General features: G+C 49.5%; 2 protein-coding genes across 2 annotated transcripts; one reads left to right on the plus strand and one right to left on the minus strand.

Moving 5' to 3' along the window:
* Nucleotides 1-1,585: 1,585 nt before the first annotated feature.
* Nucleotides 1,586-15,711, minus strand: LOC311199958 (olfactory receptor 14A16-like; the record flags this gene model as incomplete). Its single annotated transcript, XM_084274111.1, has 2 exons — nt 1,586-2,460; nt 15,654-15,711. The coding sequence occupies 2 exons, from the start codon at nt 15,709-15,711 to the stop codon at nt 1,586-1,588; spliced, it is 933 nt and encodes a 310-aa protein (XP_084130237.1).
* Nucleotides 15,712-19,521: 3,810 nt separating this feature from the next.
* LOC311199959 (olfactory receptor 14A16-like) lies at nt 19,522-20,454 on the plus strand (the record flags this gene model as incomplete). Its single annotated transcript, XM_084274112.1, has 1 exon — nt 19,522-20,454. One exon carries the CDS (start codon nt 19,522-19,524, stop codon nt 20,452-20,454), a length of 933 nt encoding a protein of 310 aa, XP_084130238.1.
* Nucleotides 20,455-21,431: the final 977 nt, after the last annotated feature.

Raw genomic sequence — 21,431 nt, forward strand, 5'->3', positions numbered from 1 at the left:
GGTGCCTTTGTGTTTGTGGGAACAGCTGGTGAGGAGGCAGAGACAGCAGAACAGGCAGGGACATCCTGGGGTGACAACGAGGTGGGGAAGGGGTTTGGTGCCCTGCAATTTACAGGGGAACAAGCACAGACAGTGTGAATGGGCCATGGTGCAGATGGCCAAGGGTTCCAGAGAGGCTAAAAGGGCCCGATAGAAAGGAGGTCCTTACCTCCTTGGCTATGGCTAATGTCCCTGCTACAGAGGCCTCAGAGAAGACACATTGTCCTCACAGCCATGGAGCATCATTGCCTCCTTGCACCCACTCCAGGGGATGCAACCATGTGTCATACCCCTGTCACAATTCCCACATCCCATGGAAGAGCCCTGAGACAGAGGTGAGGGTCAGGATCTCCCTGCCCAGGGGCTGGGGGTCAGCACTTGGCATTTCTGCTTCATCAGACCAAGCCAGGGTGTCCTCAGCATCAGAGCTGCCTGTGCTTTGCCTGGGTTTGTCCTCATGGCCTCCAGTTGTCTGCTCTAACGAGCCCATGGGGAGGTTTTGTCAGTAATGGCTCCCAGTGGGGCCTGTTAACGCTTCAAGTTGCTTTGGGCATTAGTCCTGACTTCTTGAGAGGTTTCTTAACTCTCCTCTTGGTATCTGAGGTCTGTGGACTCAGAAGAAAAGACACCATGGGGCTCATTAAAATCCAGAAAGCCCTTACAAGCATCACTTCAACTCATTTTCATTGATAAACTCAAGATTTTTACAACTAATTGGATTTTATATAGGTCCTTAGTGATGAAGATTTCAAAGGAGTTTCCCATGAAGGACCTTTTTTCAGTCACAGGTATTTTCTGTCATGGCTCAGTTGATAGAAGCAGTGACAGCAGCATTCTGTGATGGATATGGGTCTCCTAAGGAGATCTGGACAGGCAAGAAATACAGTCTCTTGAGACCCAAGCCTGTCTGGAGAACTGGGCTCCACCCCAAGCCCAGCAGACACCAGGGAGCTGAGTGGCACCTGAAAGACCAAAGAGCAAGCGGAGGTGGAAAGCTGTGAGCAAAGTGAAGTGCTTACATACATCTAGTCTGCTGAATAGATGTCCTTACTCATGTCTGTATCATCAGGAGAGGTGGAAACACCTGAATGATGAGGGAGATGACAGAGACAGACTGACAGTAATGCGGCTACAGGGGAAGGTGAGTATTTCTTCTGCTGCCATCGGTTCCAATCCTGCACATTCCCATTCTGTCATGGTGGGGAAGCATTGCTATTTCAGACAAGTTGTCAAATGATTCCACTAATGAAGATGTGCTTGGAAGTTTTTTAAAAATGTAAGGAAAGTAAAAAAAAATGAAAGAAACATTGTGGCCCATTGCAGGCAGACCTGATGCAAACAGAGCACAGCTTGTCAATAGGAAGTGTCTTGGTCTCACAAGACCAAGAGATACTGCATTTGGAATAGGATAAACATGGAACAAGTTATTATAGCTTAGATTATCTAGAAGGAAAAAAGAAAAGAAAACATGAACTAAAATCCCTACGAAATAAGGAGTGGTTGTAACGTGAGTTACAAGGTTGGTGATATGAGTGGTTTATTGCTGCTAAAAACATCCAGTCATCAGTTTCCGCACAGCACCCTTGAGCTCCTGGTTCCTCATGCTGTATATGAGGGGATTCACTGCTGGTGGAAACACCGAATAAAGAAATGACATTGCAAGTTCCAAAAATAAAGAAGAGAGGGAGGGGGGCTTGAGGTTGGCAAACATGCCAGTGCTGAGAAACAGGGAGACCACGGCCAGGTGAGGGAGGCAGGTGGAAAAGGCTTTGTGCCGTCCCTGCTGCGAGGGGATCCTCAGCACGGCCCTGAAGATCTGCACATAGGACACCACAATGAACACAAAACACCCAAAATACAAACAGGCACTGAACACAATGACTCCAGTTTCCCTGAGGTAGGCATCTGAGCAGGAGAGCTTGAGGATCTGGGGGATTTCACAGAAGAACTGGTCAACAGCATTGCCATGGCAGAGGGGAAGTGAAAATGTACTGGCTGTGTGCAGCATAGCATGGAGAAACCCACTGGCCCAGGCAGCTGCTGCCATGTGGACACAAGCTCTGCTGCCCAGGAGGGTCCCGTAGTGCAGGGGGTGGCAGATGGCAACGTAGCGGTCATAGGCCATGACAGTGAGAAGACAGTACTCTGTTGAGCTGAAAAATACAAAGAAAAAGAGTTGAGCCACACATCCTGTGTAGGAAATGGCCCTGGTGTCCCACAAGGAATTGGCCATGGATTTGGGAACAGTGGTGGAGATGCAGCCAAGGTCAGTAAGAGAGAGGTTGAGGAGGAAGAAGTACATGGGGGTGTGGAGGTGGTGGTCACAGGCTATGGTGATGATGATGAGGCCATTGCCCAGGAGGGCAGCCAGGTAGATGCCCAGGAAGAGCCAGAAGTGCAGGAGCTGCAGCTCCCGTGTGTCTGCAAAGGGCAGGAGGAGGAACTGGTTGATGGTGCTGCTGTTGGACATCTGCTGCCATCAAGTGTGGAGACCTGTCCAAGGAGGAAAAAGCACAATGAGAAGTTACAGAACTTTTCATTGAGGGAAAAAGAAAATTCCATACTTCTAATTTAGTTCAGGTAGCTCTAGCAGGTCCCTTTTGGGAGGTCTGCTTTGTGCTGGCTTCAGCGTGCTACTGCTGGAAGAGGGGAAGTCCATGTCCTACAGATGGGAGCCTTGAAGTGAAGGCCAGCTCAGTGCCAGCCTCACTAATGGATGTGTCCAGAGCCAGCAGAAGCACCCTACAACTGTCCTTCCATAGGTCATACTTTCCATCCACAGCTTCTTTCTGCAGTGCTGATAGAAGCACACCAGGCAGGCTGAGTTCTGTTCCTGGCAGCAGCAGAGTCTCTGTCCCAGCACCCAGACTTCAGGGTACAGTGACCCTGCTCATAAGGACAGCCCTGGGCACCCCTGTGTGCACCCTCTGCTTTACACCTCTGTAGCCATGCCCAGGAGAAGACAGCTGTCCTGCCCTGACCCTCTGATGGGGCAGAAGGGCATCCCTTCCAGGCAGCACTTCCTGGATGCGTAGGGAACCTGTCTTCCTGACAGACCCCACACACTGCCCCATATCCCAGCTTTAGGAGATCCCTCCAGGAACAGAACCTTCATTGCCCTGCACCCACAGACATACCAGGGAGAGGCTGTGGAGATTTCTCCTCCAGTGATCTCTCAGCATCCATCAGCTCTCTCAGCCTCACAGGTCTCCCCTCTGTGCCTACAGGCAGTGTCTCCAGCCCTGTGTGCTTGGCAGAGGAGCTGCTCCTGGCAGAGCTGTCTCTTGTCAGTGCTGCTGAGTTGCCATGAGCTCCCTCCATCCCAGGGGCCTGACCCATCTGAGCAGAAGAGCAGTTCTTCTAGGCTCCCTCCTGGTGCCTCAGGCCTCATGGGGATTGCTAAGTGAAGAGTGCCCAAAGTTGTCACTGCCTTTTTCTCCTTGCAGAAGGTTTCATACATAGAGGCAGATTATCCAAGGGCAGCTTCATTACCCACTTCCTCTTCCTGGCTTTTGCAGACACACGGGAGCTGCAGCGGGTTTCTCAGTGCTGTGCTGCACACGGCCAAGACATGTTCCCTATATCTCTGCAAGGGCAATGCTGGTGACCAGTTCTTCTACGAAATCCCCCAGATCCTCAGCCTCACATGCTCAGATGCCTACCCCAGGCAGTCTGGTCTTCTTGTATTTATTACCTTTTAAATGTTGGGATGTTTTATGGGATACCTGAGGAGGTTTAAGCCCAGGAACATCTTTTGGCCCTCTCTCCTTTTCTTTTGATGCTACTGGAGGACATTTAGCAGTTTCCTAGATGGACACTGGTAGAGCCTGAAAATGACATCAGGCAATATTAGGACCGTTCCCTGAGCAAGGAACACCTTGAGCTCTGATGCCACTGTTTCTTCTTGTCTGACTCCTGAGGAGGTTTCATTCCAGAACATCTTTCAGCCCTCACACCTTTTGTTTTGGTGCTATTGGAGGACGTATAGCATATTGAAAGGCAGATGATGGTAAAACCCAAAAATTAAATGTGGCACTGTTAGGACTGATCCATTGGCAAGGAAATCCCCGAGCCCCAAGGTTAGTGGTCCTGATTGTAGTCTACATGGGGAGGTTTCAGGCCAGGAGCTTCTTTCATTCCTTGCACCTTTTGTTTTGGAGCTACTAGTGCAGTTTAACAATTTCGAAGGTGGAGGATAGCAGAGCCATTCAATGATGTCAGGCACCTTTAGGATCGTTCCCCTGGCTGGGAATGTGCTGAGCCTTAAGGTTATTCATGCTGCTAGTGCCTTACCAAGGCAGGTGTCAGGCCAGGAACCTCTTTAAGCCTTTGGCCTTTTTGTTTGGGAGCTATTGCTGGACGTTTAGCAGTTTCGAAGGTGGACGCTGGTAGAGCCACAAAATGACATCAGGCACTGTCAGGACTTTTCCCTTTGCATTGCAATCCTTAAGCCCCAAGGTTACTGGTGCTGCTGGTGGGCTACCTGTTTAAATTTCAGGTCAGGAACATCACTCAGCCCTTGCATCTTTTGTTTGGGATATATTGGTGGATCATTAGTGTGTTTGAAGGTGGAAGCTGGTAGAGCCACAAAATGATGTCTGGTATTACAGGCCCATTCCCTTGGCTGGGAATGCCTTCAGCCCAAGGTTACTGGGGCTGCTAGTGAAACCTCCTCCTGGGGAGGTTTCAGGCCAGGAACATCATTCAACCTTCATAGATTTATTTGGGAGCTATTGCTGGACGTTTGGAATGTTCAAGGAGGACACTAGTAGAGACACAAAATGACGTCACTCACTCTTAGGACCATTCTCTTGGCCAGGAAATCCCTGACCCCCAAGGTTACAGGGGCTGCTAGTGGGCTACCTGAGATTTTTTAGCCCTCACACCTTTTCTTTGTGATGCTCCTTTTGTTATTAATGTATTTATACAATTAATTCTGTAGAATTAGTTATTATAGAATTAATTCTATAAATAGGGGAGGGCCATGGATCCAACCTTTATTGGATCTAGAGGGAACCATTGTGACAGAGGATGAAGAAGCTGATGTACTTAACACTTTTTTTGCCTCAGTCTTTAGTAGTAAGCCCAGATATCCTCTGGTGCCCAGACCCTGAGTGGAAAGGTGGGGATGGGAAGTAGAGCAAAACCCCTATAATCCTAGGATAATTGACAAGTGACCTGCTTAGCTGCTTTGATCTACACTAGACAAGGGGTTGATGGTTTCAAAAGTCAATGGTTTGGGATGGGATACACCTGAGGGTACTGAGGGAGCTGGCAGAAATGCTCACCAAGCCACCTTCCCTCATTTACCAGCTGTCCTGGCTGACTGGGGTTGTTCTGCCTGACTCAAAGCTGGCACATGTAACACCCATCTACAAGAAGAGCTGGAAGGAGGTCCAGGGGAACTACAGGCTTGTCAGCCTGACATTTCAAAGGAATTTCACAGTGGAGGATTGCTTTCATACTAGTTTAATTTCTGCCATGTTTCAGTTTATTGAAGAGGTTTTAGCAGCGTTCTACAATGGATGTTGTTCCATCGGTCTCCTAAAGAGTTCTGGACAGGCAGGAAAAGCAGTCTCTTGAGATCCAGCCCTGCATGGAGAACCTTGCTCTTCCCCAAGCCCAGCAGTTCCATCGCTGGCCTCCTGGGACTCCCAACACTTTTCCTTATATAATCCTTGCAGACAGGCACAGAAAGATTTCTGCAACAAGAAACAACAATTAAACATAAAACAATTGCATAATCAGGAAATCTCTCTCCTCAGCCATATGCTATGTCCAAGAAGAATATGAAGGATTTTGACTTTCAGAAGTTATTTCCCTACAAAAATAGTTAAAGAAAGAAAAAGGAATAGACTTCACCAGACTGAAGTGTTGACAGAAAAGATCATTATACTTTTTAAAGATGGGGCATTTCCCAAAGGGAAGGGCATACGTCCAGCTAGGCTGATGAAAAGATGTAGGACTGCAACCCTACAACCAGCTGATCCTTGAGAAATTCCAGAGGGACTTTGAAGAATAATATCAAGGAAGCATTTTCCTGCAAAGCAGAGTCTTTGCTTTGACTTTTCCTCTCTTGTGGGCTTTCTCCCCTTAAGTATATGAATGAAAACTTGATTCTCATGGTGACACTGGAGCATCTCCTGAGCCCTGAGTTTCCCCGGGGCAGTGCCCTGATGCCAGGAGGGGTCTGCAGAGCAGAGCTGAGCACAGAGCAGGTTGGATGAGTGTGGAAGAGTGGCTACGTGAGAAGCAAGGCCATGGCTCTATGGAGCCATTTTTAAAGCAGTCTCCTGTGTAACTTAATAGTACTAGTAGGTGTTGCACCATCCCGATGCAAATGATAGAGAGAAAGGTCAGTGTTTTTGATAGCGATGTTACACAGTGACAAGGTGTAGAAACAAGATGTATGTTTCAAGGATCTGCTGTTCCTGAGAATGAGAAAGAAGCACCGTTCCCAGACCGCAAGATGAGTGATGTAACCTTTAACCAAGAACCAATCAAGTTGTAACAATTATAACATGCATTAGTAACAATTAATATGTATTAACGATAGTATAAAAGAAAGCCGTTAGCCATCATAAATCGAAGCCTGCTGATTACTCATATTGAGCATATCCTTGACTTCCCTCTGTCGCGACAAAGAGGCAACATATAACCAAGAACTGCCACGTTAGTGTGCATGTCCGCAGTGGAGCGACCCCCCTGCACATAGTGCTGAACCATGACAACCAGCAACTAATGGAACTCCCAACCTGACGTGAAGTCGATTTGGACTTATGGGACACTTCAGCTCCGTGGTGGTAGATATTGCAATCTCTCTCTCTCTCTCTCTCTCTTTCTCACTCTTCTCTCTTTCTTCCTCCACCCACCCCCCTCCTTCTCCTGCACACTTGTTGCAGGCCAAATAAAGTGACTTAAACCTTGACTGCATTTTCAGTCTTAATTCTATTCCCAAGAATTGTGAACACCTCCTCACAATAAAGCACCTAATTGGACATCACTCAGGGGTTCAGCCCAGCCACCCCCAGCCACCCAGAGCAATCTGAGGTCGGTTGGAACGCAGGAGGGTTTAACCTCTGCCCAAGCAGTCTATCTGGTGTGGATCATGACACTCCTGACTTGAACTTCTTGAGAGGTTTCTTCACTCTCCTCTTGGTATCTGAGGTCTGTGGACTCAGAAGAAAAGACACCATGGGGCTCATTAATCATACAGAAAGACCTTACAAGCATGTCTATTCAAGTCATTTACTTTAAAAACATTAAGACCTGGGTAACTAATTGGAGAGGTTTTATTTGAGTGATGAAAATTTCAAAGGAGTGTCGGTAGATAGGGCCTTGCGGTCGGAAGATTTCGGACTGTACGGAAAGGTAGGACCCCCCCCCTCTCTTTAGGTAACCAATAGTAGGTAGCCGGTGAGGTAAACGGGCAGAAGTGACATCCTATACCTGGGGTATAAAGCCCCGCTCCCCTCTCTAATAAACACCATTTGCCGTCCACCACATTGGTGTCTGTGAGCTGATGGACCGTGCTGCCAGAGTGTGGCGCCGTTGCCGTTCCTGAACCAGGTCGCCGCACCTTAGCAAGAGGCAACATCTGGTGCCATAAACCTGGGAGACTCGCCTGCGTCAGGTGAACGGCGGCCGGAGTGGCAGGACCAGCCCAGCGGAGGGGACGCCCTCGGACCCGCAAGGAGGATGGAAGCCCTTGTGAAGGTCGTATTGGAATTGCATAAGCAGTGGGGTATTGAGTGTAAGCCTAAAGATTTTACTCTCGCCGTTGCGAGACTTTTACAAATCGGGGTCATTGACCAGCCGGTTGATATTCTCCATCCTGAGGTGTGGGATAAATGTACTAAAGCTTTAGCCGAGGAAACTATGTCCTCAGGCATCGGGAAAAATCTGAAATCGTGGGGGAGGGTCGTGCAGGCACTCCGGAAAGTGATACAAGAGCAGAACACTTGGTGGGCTGTGAAAGAATATTTGTTGGTCACCCCAAAATTGGGAATCGGGACGGCTACGCAAACTTTGCAGCCCCCAGACGATGATAAGCCTGCCAAGCCCAAAGATTGAGAGGGCGATACGCCGCCTCCACACCCGAACCCTGATCCGCTCACGGAGAGTCAGGAGCAAGCTGAAACTTTTGCAGGGGGGCAGGAGAGAGCTAAAACTTTTGCAGAGGAGTGGGAACGAACAAAAACTTTTACAGAGGGGCAGGAGGGAGCGAAATCTTTCTGGGGTGGGCTAGCTGAGGAGGCCAGGGCTCTGGAATGGCCACTGCCATGTGCTCCCATGTGCTCCGCGCCGGCGGAGAAGGGTGGGGACCGCGTGCAAAAACGGAGAAAATTCTAGAGCTGCCTAGATCACGTGTAAAGGAAGGGGAAGAGAAGGGTGGTAGAGATAGAGAAGGAAGGGACAAGAACAAGAGCGACAGGTGGAGACCCAATCAGAACCCGCTCAAGAAAAGGGGCGGGTCGAGGGGGAGGGAACAAGGATCCACCCACAAAGCTGGTGGGCGGGGTCGGAGCCCGACAAAAGGGAGGGGAACACCGGAAATGGCCAGTCAGTCGAGTTCCGGCTCCTACTCGGAAACTAGTCAGGGCGAGCAGCTCACAACCGATTCTGACTCAGAGGAGGACATGAGAATAGACAAAATCATACGTCAAAATATTCGCATCCAAAATACAAAAGAATCACTAGGGGAAAATATTCCTCTTACGGATTGGAAAAAAATACAAATTGCGTGTGCCGACTGGGCACCATCAGCCGCGTCAGCGTTCCCGGTCCGGGTGATGCCCGGGAGACAGAGGGCTCACTCGCCAATAAACCCTAAGGATATACAAGCGATCGTTACACAATTGCGGATAAGGGGCTTAATTCGGCCATGGTCTCCACCCTCATAGATGGGGTTTTTGGGGGAGACAATATACTTCCCATTGATATAAAACAAACTTGTAGACTGATTTTTGACGGGGCAGGAATGATCGTTTTTAAACAAGAATGGGAGGAGAACTGTGCGAGGCTACTGGCCCAAGCAGTTGGGAGCAATCATGCTCTGAGTGGCTCTAGCCTGCAGCGACTAATGGGTACAGATCCAGCAATGCTTAACCCTCAGGCACAAGCACAGGGCTTACGGGCCCCTGAGGTCGCAGCAACTACTCGTGCAGCCAGAGAAGCTATTAGCGCAGTCTCTAGAACCATCACTAGGCCATCACCATGGGCCACAATAAAGCAGAGTGAAAGCGAAAGCTTCATGCAATTTGTGGATCACCTCCAAGCAGCAGTAGACTCTTCAGCGCTGCCTCCAGAAGCAAAAGGCCCGGTCGTAGAGTCTTTGTCCACAGGACTGGATCATAAGGTGCCCCTATGGCTGATACTACCCCGCGGCTGAGGAGGATGACAACCCAGCAACCATCCCGTCTGCACCCAAGACTCCCAAACCAGCAGAACCCAAACAACAGCAAAACAGTCCCTGTGCCAAAGGGCCACAATGTCTCTGTGTGATTTTACTTTTAGGGTTTGTTGTGCCAACTACAGGTCTGTATGATCATCGACCGTGGGAATGGACGTTAGGAAGATGGGAGGATGAGGAAATGGAGAATCAGAAAATACTCCAGAAAATCGTCACCTCAGGCCCTCCTAGCTTTAAGGTGCACCTCTGTAGCCTTTTCCCAGTGGACCCTTGTCGGTGGGACGCAAGGTACTATGTATGTCCTAGCTTTAATCCAGGCAGACCTCAGTGCTACTCCCCTAGTCAATACTATTGTCCTACTTGGGGATGCGAGACCATAGCCTCTGACTGGACACCAGCAGCAAGATCAGACAGGTGCCTCAGAATGCAACTCAGACCTCACAATTGCGTTAGGTACAAAAAACCGGTAGTGGGGAGATCTTGGAGGGCTCTGGGTGTAAGAAGACCTAAGGAGGGAGAGTTACGTAAATATTTTATACTCAATGTAACAAATGAGAATGACTGGGGATGGACTAGTGGCAAAACCTGGGGCTTTAGGTACTGGGAAGGTGGCATTAATAGGGGAGGACTGTTTTTTATTAAAAGAAAGGACCTGAGAACCACCTCAGCAATCGGTCCCAATGTTGGCATCAAAAGCAATAACCAACAAGGAAAAGACAATTTGACAGTTGTCTTCTGCCCCAACCAGTCCCCTACCAGAGAAACGAAAGGTTCCCTTAGGCAATTCAATCCCAGACTCTAACCTTTTGGCTGGCAAATCATTCTTAGGTGTGTTAGATGCTACTTTCCAATCACTGAATCAATCCAACCCCAATCTTACTAATGCATGTTGGCTATGTTATGATGCTTATCCCCCTTACTATGAGGGTATTGCCCTCAACACTCCTTTTAGCTATTCATCGAAAGATAACCCGACTCAGTGCAGGTGGGATACACCAGGGAGAGGAATCACTTTGGACCAGGTTAGAGGCCAAGGCATATGTTTTGGCAATGCCACCTTAGCGAGCTGGAACAGTGCGGTCTGTGCAAAAACGGTTGCGATCGATAGAACCCATAAATGGGCAATTCCATCCGCATCAGGGATGTGGATCTGTCATCAGACAGGGCTAACCCCCTGTGTGTCCCTTGAGCGTTTCAACTCCACAACTGACTTTTGTGCACAAATTTTGATTGTTCCCAGGGTCCTATATCATTCGTATGAAGAAATGAGCTATTACTGGGGAGATGCAGACAACAGGATCCAAAAGAGAGAAATACTGACAGCACTGGCAATAGCAACACTGCTTGGCCTGGGAGTAGCTGGTACAGCTACAGGAGTGACCTCTCTGGTGAACCATCAGCGAGACCTGGCTCGACTACAAACTGCCATCAACGAAGATCTGCAAAGACTCGAGGAATCTATGACCCACTTAGAACAATCTGTCTCTTCACTCTCAGAGGTTGTCTTGCAGAACAGACGAGGATTAGACCTCCTGTTCACGCAACAAGGAGGCCTTTGTGCCGCCTTGAAAGAGGAATGCTGCTTTTATGCTGAGTCAGGGATTCGATGGCTCAACTGAGAGAAAGGTTAGCTCAGAGAAAAAAGGAGAGAGGCCCAACGAGGATGGCTGGAATCATGGTTTAGTTATTCACCATGGCTAACCACCTTAATATCTACCTTGTTGGGACCAGTCATAATGATCATAATAGCACTGATTTTCAGACCCTGTGTACTGAACAAGCTCACAGCATTTCTCAAGAGTCGTCTAGAGAGGGTTAACATTCTCTTTGTAGAAAACAGACAGATGCTTTAAGAAAGTAACCACTGAGCACTACCTCTACTGCTCTGTAGTTGTCCCTAGTACACCCTACTGTCTAGGCTACCTCTGACTATCATTCACTTAATGTGCCTTATGCTATCAACATTATAAGCTATCACTATTATAAGCTATCAATATTATAACTTATCACTATTATATATTATCACCATTATTATCACTATTATGTATTATCACTATTACATATTGTCACTATTGTAGTCCAACACTGTTATAAGCTATCACCTTGTTATATTTCAGTGTTGTGTGTCACTTTTGCACCTTGCACTTTGCACTGTGAGTAGTTTTAGTGAGCACAGGGATGGGGGAAATGTCGGTAGATAGGGCCTTGCGGTCGGAAGATTTCGGGCTGTACGGAAAGGTAGGAACCCCCCCTCTCCTTAGGTAACCAATAGTAGGTAGCCAGTGAGGTAAGCAGACGAAGTGACATCCTATACCTGGGGTATAAAGCCCCGCGCCCCTCTCTAATAAACACCATTTGCCGTCCACCACATTGGTGTCTGTGAGCTGATGGACCGTGCTGCCAGAGTGTGGTGCCGTTGCCGTTCCTGAACCAGGTCGCCACACCTAAACAAAAACAACACCAGTGAGGGGGTTGAGCCACCTCCATGGATGTGTTGAAAAAAAGGATAGATGAGATACTTAGGGATCTGGTTTAGCACAGGATGGGAACTGTTGGACTTGATGATCTTAAAGGTCTTTTCCAACCTGGTGATTCTCTGATTCTTTTTAATGTTTCCATAAATGACCAGACAACTGGACTAGAGGGTGTCTTAATTACATTTGCATGTGACAGCAAATTGGGAGGAGCTGTTGACTCTGTTGAAGGTGGAGAAGCCTTGCAGAGACCTGGACAGATCAGAGAGCTGGGCAGTCACCAACACCATGGAGTTTACCAAGGGCAAGCACCAGATCCTGCACCTGGGAAGGAGCAGCCCTGGCTGCACATACAGACTGGGGGGTCAGACGCTGGAGGGATTTGGGGGTCTTGGTCAACAGCAAGTTAAACACGAGCCAGCAGTGTGCCCAGGCAGCCAGGAGGGCCAAGCGTATCCTAGGGTGCATCAAGCATGGCATTGCCAGCCGGTCCAGGGAGGGGATTGTCTTGCACTACACTGTGCTGGGGCAGCCTCACCTTAAGTGCTGGGTGCAGTTTTTGGCACCACAGTACAAGTGGGACATAAAAATACTGGAAAGAATCCAGAGGAGGACAATGAGGATGAAGAATCTGCAGGGGAAGTCTCATGGGGAGAGGCTGAAGTCCCTTGGTTTGTTCAGCCTGGAGAAAAGGAGGCTGAGGGGAGACCTCATTGCAGTCTGTGGCATCCTGAGGAGGGGCAGAGAAGGGGCAGGCACTGATCTCTCTTTGGTAGCCAGTGATAGAACCTGAGAGAACAGTATGAAGCTGTGGCAAGGGGAGGTTTTGGCTAGATATGAGGGAGAGCTTCTTTACTGTGAGGGTGGTCAGGCACTGAAACAGGCTGCCCAGGGAAGGGGTCTCAACACTGAGCTTGACCAAGTTCAAGAAGCATCTGGATGATGCGCTCAGTCCCGTGCTCTGACTTGGCTGGCCCTGTGTGGAGCCAGGAGTTGTACTGGATGATCCCTATGGGTCCCTTCCAACTCAGGAGATTCTATGATTCTATGACCATGACAGAAAGCACCACTTAGCAGTGGATCTGCACACCAGCACTTGTGATTGCTCTACAGATTTCTCTTCCCCTTGGACCATTCAGACACCTCCCAACCATCCAGCTGCTGCTCTGAGTTTCAGGGAGTTAAACCCTTGCCTTTCTGGCAGTTGTCTGACTCATTCTGTCTTTAGCCAGATCTTGAATTTCAGTGATTTCATATTCTCCTTTCTCACTAGAACACTTCTCACATGGTTAAGCTTTGAGGCAGGTGAATCTCATTGGTGTCAAATTGACTTGGCATAGAGTGAGGAGTGTTTAATTTAATGGTGAATCTTGTCAGGTTTCTTTTGTTGTTGGGAAAATAACTCCCTGTGTGCTGCCTGTGTGCAGCCAGTTCTCTAAGGAAAGCAGGGGAGCTGGTACAGAGGGGCTGTAAAGCCCCACTGTGGAGTGCAGCAGAGAGACCTGATGTAAGGACAAGGGATGCAAGTCCCAGTTGGCTGATGAGAGTCATGGTGGGCTTGTGGAGATTTGCAGCAAGGTTGTCCCCACTGCCTCAACGGACCATTTTTTGGACCACTCCAGACCTCCTTATGAGACACCCTGGATCAATTTCAGTCAGACGTTGTCACCTCTCCTCTAAAGTGAAAATAACAACCTACACACTTAAAAAGAAATCAATTTTACTCTGAGCTCTCTTTGAAACAGCTCCAATGATCTGTACATCTCTTGAAGAGTTGAAGATAATTACACAAAGAGACATAGGTCGTTAGGGCTTGCTTTTTAATTTTAATGAGCCCTGGGGTGTGTTTGGTGCTGAGTCCTTGAAGCTCAGTTACTGAGAGGAAATTACACAAAAAACTCCATGTCAAAAGCAGAAGCCAAAGTACCTGAAGTATTAATGAGTCCCGCTGAGAGCCATTGCTGGCTGAGCCTCCCCAGGGACTCGTTAGCACAGGTAATTGGAGGCCATGTTGGCTGGTAGGCAAAGGCAATGTACAAGCAGCTGCGATGCTGAGAAAGCCCTGTATTAGTTTGATGAAGCAGAAAGGCCAAGCCCTGACCCCCAGCCCCAGGAAAGACATGTCCTGCCCCTCAGGCATTGCTCAGGCTCTTCCTGGGGCAGCGTGGGGTGTGTAATGCTGAGGGAAGAACAACAGGATGAGAGTTTCTCCTCATTGTTGGTCCAAAGCCCAGCTAGAAACTCATCTGGCCTCCAATTAAATAAAAGAAAGAGCAGGGAGATCCTCCATCCCCTATCAGATTCAGGAGGAAACATTGTGGAAAGATAAGGACAAGGCTGAGGTGATTAATGAAATCTTTGCCACTGTCTTTAGTAATAGGAGAAGTTGTACAGAGAGAATCCAATTCCCTGAGCTCGGAGACAGGGACAGGGAACAGAATGACCCCACCTCAATCCAGAAGGAGATGGCCCTGCTGCATCACAGAGGTGTGCACAGATCTGTGGGGCTGAATGGGATGCAGCCAAGGGTGCTGAAAGAGCTGGCAAGGGGTGTTCACCAAGCCACTTTCCATCAGTCCTGGCTGACTGGATCAGTCAATGTAACCCCCTATATAAGAAGGACAGAAGGATGATCAGGGATATTACAGGCCTGTGAGTTTGACTTCAGTCCCAGAGAAGCTGATGGAGCAGATCATCCTGAGCAGCATTATCCAATTCATGAAGAACCCCCAGGTGATCAGGCCCAGCCAGCTTTCATAAGGTTCATAAGGGCAGGTCCTGTTTCATCAACCAAATCTTCCTCTATGACAGGGTGACCTGCTTCTTAGACAAGGGAAGGGCTCTGGATGTTGTCTACCTTGACTTTAGCAAGGCCTTGGACACAGTTTCCCACCACCTTCTCCTAGAGTAGCTCGCTGCTTGTGGCTTGGAAACTGTGGTGGTTCAGCCCCAAGCAATGGCTGAGCACCACATGCTGCTCAGTCACTCCCGGAGGAGAAACAGACAGAGCCTCTGTGGGTTGGGATAAGGACAGTTTACTGACAAAAGCACCATAAAAGGGGAACAATAACAGCCCCAATTGCACTCACACCCAGTGATAGCACAGAGAGTAATTTAGAAACCCAACAACAACAGAGTGCTGCACCGTGCCATGACCACCCCTCCCCAGCCAGCCCCTTAGATGGGGAAGTGATGTCAGGTGGTGTGGAAAACAGCCCAGGCGAACTCAGGTTCAACCTGTGCTGGCTGCTTGGGGAGGTGAGGTCTGGCCTGGCCATAACCAGGACATTATCCACCCCTGTTTCCACACCATTGACATCATGCCTCTGGATCTCATGTTTTCAGAGTATTGGGGACATTCATAACATCATTTATCTATTATTTAGACCATCTGCCATGGAGCAATTTTGTTATACACCAACAATTTAGGGGCTATCCTCACCTAGAACTATTACCTCTCAGGGTACACATTGGAGTTCTCTATCCTTTTGAATCACCCATCAAGTGCACCCAGGTCCCTGAGTTAAACCAATCCCACAAATGGGTTTGTCTTTGCCTGAAGCAGGAATAACCTCGTCTGTTCTTGCCAACTGGTTTTATTGTTTGATGGCAAAACCAGCTTGTAAACAGAATTTGGATCATTTTCTTCCCTTTCTCCTAAAATTCCTCTGCTGTGTTGTCCCATGCCATGATGTCATCAATATACTGCAGGTGCTCTGGGGCTTCACTCTGTCCCAACACAGTCTTGATCAGTCCATGGTAGATGGTGGGGCTTGAAGCCGTCATCCCAGGTGTACTGGATTCTCTTCCAACTGAAGGCAAACTGTGGCTTGTATTCTGATGCCAAAGGAGTTAAGAAGAAAGCATTTGCAATGTCAATTGTGGTGTAGCACTTGGCTGCTTTTGACTCCAGTTCATACAGGAGTTCCAGCATGTCTGGCACTGCAGCACTCAGAGGCCGCGTGACCTCATTCAGGGCACAATAGTCCAGCGTCAGCCTCCCCTCTGCACTGGGCTTCTGCACTGGCCAGATTGCACTGTTGAAGGGTGAGCGGGTTCTACCAATCAATCCCTGACTCTCCAGTTGATGATCAGTTTCTGAATGGGAATCAGGGAGTCTCTGTTGGGTGTGGTATTGTTGCCTGTGCACCATCATGGTAGCAATTGGTACTTGTTGTTCTTCAGCCTTTAGCAGCCCCAAAACAGTAGGGTCTTCTGACAGTCCAGGCAGAAGAGAGAGCTGTTCAATGTCTTCTGTCTCTGAGGCAGCTATTCCAAAAGCCCACTGGTACCCTTTTGGGTCTTTGAAGTGCCCTCTCTGCAGGAAGTCTATGCCCAGTATGCATGGAGCTGCAGATCATCAGGATCACACTAAATCATCTCTCACATGCCTAATTCCCTCAGATAATGGATATCTCCATGGTCATCCACTGGTCTGGCCAATACACAGCATCTTCAATGAACTGGTACCATGCCTTACACATGGTAGAAGTCACCTCCAGAGGCTGAGGGCTTGAGACTTCCTTCCAATTGCCTTGTTACTGCCTCCTCTCTGGACAGGGATCCCAGCTGCTTGGCCTCCCTGCCTTCTCCCTGCTGCGTGCCCCATTGTCCCAGCATCGGAGTAGCCAGGTGATGAAGTGCTCCCCTGGAGGGCAGCTGAAGACTTTTCTCATGTCTCTCAGCTCTAGGACAAGTGTCGGGTTATAACCTCTGGTATTGCCTCTTCAGGGCCTTGCAATGGTCCCAGTTCATCACCATCTTTCATGATGTGGACTGATTTCTCCATGTATTTCTTCTTCTGGATAGAGGTGACTGACAGTCGTACTGGTTGGCTGTCTGGATCAGCTCTGGGGTTGGCCTCTGAGGTTTGAGTACCCATGGTGCTTGTTGGGGAGACTGGAGGAGCTGCACTCTCTGAGGCACGGGTAGCTCCAGTGCCTGTTGTAAGGGTTCTTTCTGGCTCAGCTGTGGTGGTGGTTTCTGAGGCCTGGGCAGCCACAGTGATGTCTGGGGCAGTGATGTCAAGTGGTGTGGAAAACAGCCTGGGCTAACTCAGCTCACTTGTGCTGCCTGCCTGGGGAGGTTAATTCTGCCCTGGCAAGATCCAGGGCAGATGGGATGGGATTGGGATGGGGATGGGATTGGGATGATGTAGTCAAGGCACCCATCGATCAGGTGGCGTGTCAGTTTGCCAGGGTTGTTTGCCTGTGCAGCTGTAAAGTCACAGGCTGAACGAGGTGATAACTGCCCTAAGACCTGCTCAAATCCTTCCACAAACTCTGCCAGCCAGGGACTGGCTGCTGAGGGACGGGGGAAATGTTGGAGAGACTGGAACAATGATCATTAAACTGTTGCCCAGAGGAGCAGCCAGGAAGATGCCAAGGAAGAGTCAGAAGTGCAGGAGCTGCAGCTCCCATGGGTTCGGTAAAGGCCAGGAGGAGGAACTGGCTGATGGAGCTGCTGTTGGACAAGTGGTGCCTCTGGGTATGGATGGTCGTAACTCTGACCATCTGGTGTCTTTTCATTTGGCCAAAGGAATTCCCCACCAGGCTCAAAAATGCTCCTCATCCCAGGCAGCTTTGCTCTATTGGACCTTGAACCCACTCATATCTCTTGGACCACCTTCAGGCGACAACAGGGGTTGGTGTCTGAGCAACTCTCTCCTGGCCTCCACCCTCAGTAATTCCCATGGGTACTGGGACCAGCAGATCCCAGGCAGCCATGCTCCTTAACCTTTGCAGGGGGACAGAGACCCCTGCCTGTCCCTGCCTGGGGGTCCTGTCTCATGCAGAGACAAGGAAAGGTGATTGTCCTGCCCAGCTCTGGTTTGATCAGGAGAAAGGACTCTGCTGGACACAAGGATTTCTTCCCAGCCAAGGGAGGGAAAGTCAGTGAGAACTTGAGTTTCTTTCCAAGAAGGTTCCCTGGAGCTCTAGGGAGGAGTCCAGAGGGGACGGAGTGTATGATGTCTTCACCTGCTGGTCTGTGAGCTGGGCTGGGCTCCTGGGATGGACAGTGGGAGCTCAGAAATATTGCAGTGCTGCAGAGAGACAGCTGTGCCCAGGAGCAGCTCCTCTGCCAAGCACACAGGGCTGGGGACACTGCCTGTAGGCACTGAGGGGAGACCTGGGAGGCTGAGAGAGCTGACGGATGCTGAGAGCTCACTGGAGGAGAAATCTCCACAGCACTCTGCCTGGTATGTCTGTGAGTGCAGGGCAATGCAGGTTCTGTTCCTGGAGGGATCTCCTAAAGCTGGGACATGGGGCAGTGTGTGGGGTCTGTCAGGAGGACAGGTTCTCTCTAGGACCAGAAAGTGCTGCCTGGAAGGGATGCTCTTCTGCCCCATCAGAGGACCAGGGCAGGACAGCTGTCTTCTCCTGGGCATGGCTGCAGAGGTGTGAAGCAGCGTGTGCACCCAGGGGTGCCCAGGGCTGTCCTTGTGAGCAGGGTCACTGTGGCCCGGGATCTGTGTGCTGGGGCAGGGACTCTGCTGCTGCCAGGGAGAGAACTCAGCCTGCCTGGTGGGCTTTCCACAAGCATAGAGACAGCAGCTGTGGGTTGAAGGAGTGACCCAGGGAAGGGCAGCACAGGTTCCTTCTTCTGTAAGAAAATGCTGCCTGGGTCAGCTTTACTTCCAGCTCCAGCTGATTCTTGAGACATTCTAAAGGGACTTTGAAAAAAAAATCAAGAAAGCATTTTCCTGCAAGGCAGTGACTGCTTTGACTGTTCCTCTCCCGTATGCTGTGCTGTGGTAGATGAGAACTTATTTCTCCCCAAAGAATATGCAATGAAAACTCAATTCTTATTAAGACTTTGTAGATTCTCCTGAGTCCTGCACACACAGAGGTTCCCAGGGCAGTGCCCTGATGCCAGGAGGAGTCTGCAGAGCAGAGCTGAGCACAGGGCAGGTTGGATGAGGTCTGTGAGCACAGAGTGGGAGGTGACATGGGCAAAGAGAAGCAGATGCAGGGACAGCTGCAGGCAGCAGATACATTGGCAAGGAGGAAGAGTGAGCTGCTCTCAGCAATGCCCAGGCAGTGGGGATGTGGTACCTCCCTGACATCACCCACCATGCTGATACTTTCCCAGAGCAAGCCCCTGGTTTCTGCCACCCAGCACAGACTCTGAGATAAGACTTCCACGTTTTCAGTCTGAGAAACCTGCAAGTACCTGTCTGTCTGTCCCTGTCCTTGCTGCCCTGGCTGGACAGTTTCTTGTTGTTTCCCTTCCTGTCCTTGCTGCCTTTGTCCCACCCTTACCAAAGCTCTGCTCTGCCCTCAGGTGAAATTGGAGTGACAGTGCTGAAAAGCTCCTTCCTATCCACAGAGGATTTAGTCTGAGATCACACCATCCTTCTATGTACTGACTGCTGCCAGGCAGGACTTAGTTCTTGAGAGCCACAGATGACCCTCCTCCCAGCAGTGGCACGCTTAAGCCAGCACAAAGCAGACCTGCCAAAAGGGACCTGACAAAAGTCCTCCTGAATACAGAGAATCAACATGAATTAGAAGAATTTTTCCTCAAAGAAGAGTTCTTTAACTTCTCACTGTGCATTTTCTTCCTTGGACAGGTCTCCACACTTGACAGCAGCAGATGTCCAACAGCAGCTCCATCAGCCAGTTCCTCCTCCTGCCCTTTGCAGACACACGGGAGCTGCAGCTCCTGCACTTCTGGCTCTTCCTGGGCATCTACCTGGCTGCCCTCCTAATCAATGGCCTCATCATCATCACCATAGCCTGTGACCACCACCTCCACACCCCCATGTACTTCTTCCTCCTCAACCTCGCTGTTACTGACCTTGGCTGCATCTCCACCACTGTTCCCAAATCCATGGCCAATTCCTTGTGGGACACCAGGGCCATTTCCTACACAGGATGTGTGGCTCAAATTTTTTTCTTTGTATTTTTGATTGTTGTAGAGTACTGTCTTCTGACTGTCATGGCCTATGACCGCTACGTTGTCATCTGCCACCCCCTGCACTACGGGACCCTCCTGGGCAGCAGAGCTTGTGTCCACATGGCAGCAGCTGCCTGGGGCAGTGGGTTTCTCTATTCTCTGCTGCACACAGCCAGTACATTTTCACTCCCCCTGTGCCATGGCAATGCTGTTGACCAGTTCTTCTGTGAAATCCCCCAGATCCTGAAGCTCGCATGCTCAGATGCCTACCTCAGGGAGACTGCATTCCTTGTAGTCAGTGTCTGTTTTGCTTTTGGTTGTTTTGTGTTCATTGTGGTGTCCTATGTGCAGATCTTCAGGGCTGTGCTGAGGATCCCCTCGCAGCAGGGACGGCACAAAGCCTTTTCCACCTGCCTCCCTCACATGGCCATGGTCTCCTTGCTTCTCAGCACTGGCATGTTTGCCAACCTGAAGCCCTTCTCCTTCTCATACATGTCTTTGGACCTGGCAGTGTCATTTCTTTACTCAGTGTTTCCTCCAGCAGTGAACCCCCTCATCTACAGCATGAGGAACCAGGAGCTCAAGGATGCCCTGTGGAAAATGATGACTGGATTTTTTAAGCACCAATAAACTGCTCAGATGACCAACTATATAAGTCACGTTATCACCACTCCATCTTTAGAAGGGTTTTTAGTTCTTGTTTTTTTTTTTTTCTTCTAGTTTGTCTAAGCTAACCTTAAATCCAATTAGTTGTAGAAGTCGTGAGTTCTTTAATGAGAAAGACTTGAAGAGACATGCTCTAATGGCTTTCTCGATGTTAATAAGCTCCATGGTGTCTTTTCTTCTGATTCCACAGACCTCAGATACCAAGGGGAGAGTGAAGAAACCTCTCAAGAAGTTAAGTCAGATGTAATGCCCAAAGTACCTTGAAGCATTGACAGGCCCCTGGGAGCCATTCCTGACAAAGCCTCCCCATGGGCTGGTTAGAGAAGACAACTGGAGGCCTTGAGGACAAACACAGGCAAAGTGCAGGCAGCTCTGATGCTCAGGACACCCTGGCTTGGTCTGATGGAGCAGAAATGCCAAGTGCTGACCCCCAGCACGTGGGCAGGGAGATCCTGACCCTCACCTGTGTCTCAGGGCTCTTCCTTGGGATGTGGGGAGTGTGAGGCCACGGGTAGGACAGGGGTAGGACACATGGTGGCCTCACCTGGGATGGGTGCAAAGAGTCAACCATGCTTAATGACTATGAGGACTGTTATAAACAGCAGTGACAAATTGTTCTCTCTAGTTTAGAGTATCCAAATAGAATTTATTTGAGCAAGTATGAAGCAGGGAAAACAGCCCTGGGAGGCCCAGCAGTCTCTGCTCCACGAACAGCGCACACCCATGTAGCAGCCCGACCCTACATTTAGACAGTAAAACAATGAATATTCTTTTAACGCCTCTACATAATTATTACCTAAACCCACCTACTCTGGCTTCACATGTTCATGAGCTTATCAGTCCTTTGCGCTTGTGCAGATCCTTCCAAGAACTGTGAGCGAGGGTCTCTGGTGGTCCTTGGAAGAAAGCCATGAGTCCTCCTCACCATGTACTTCTCAACT

The sequence above is a fragment of the Gallinula chloropus genome (genome assembly GCF_964237585.1).
Source record: "Gallinula chloropus genome assembly, chromosome: 22".
Classification (NCBI taxonomy): Eukaryota; Metazoa; Chordata; class Aves; order Gruiformes; family Rallidae; genus Gallinula; species Gallinula chloropus.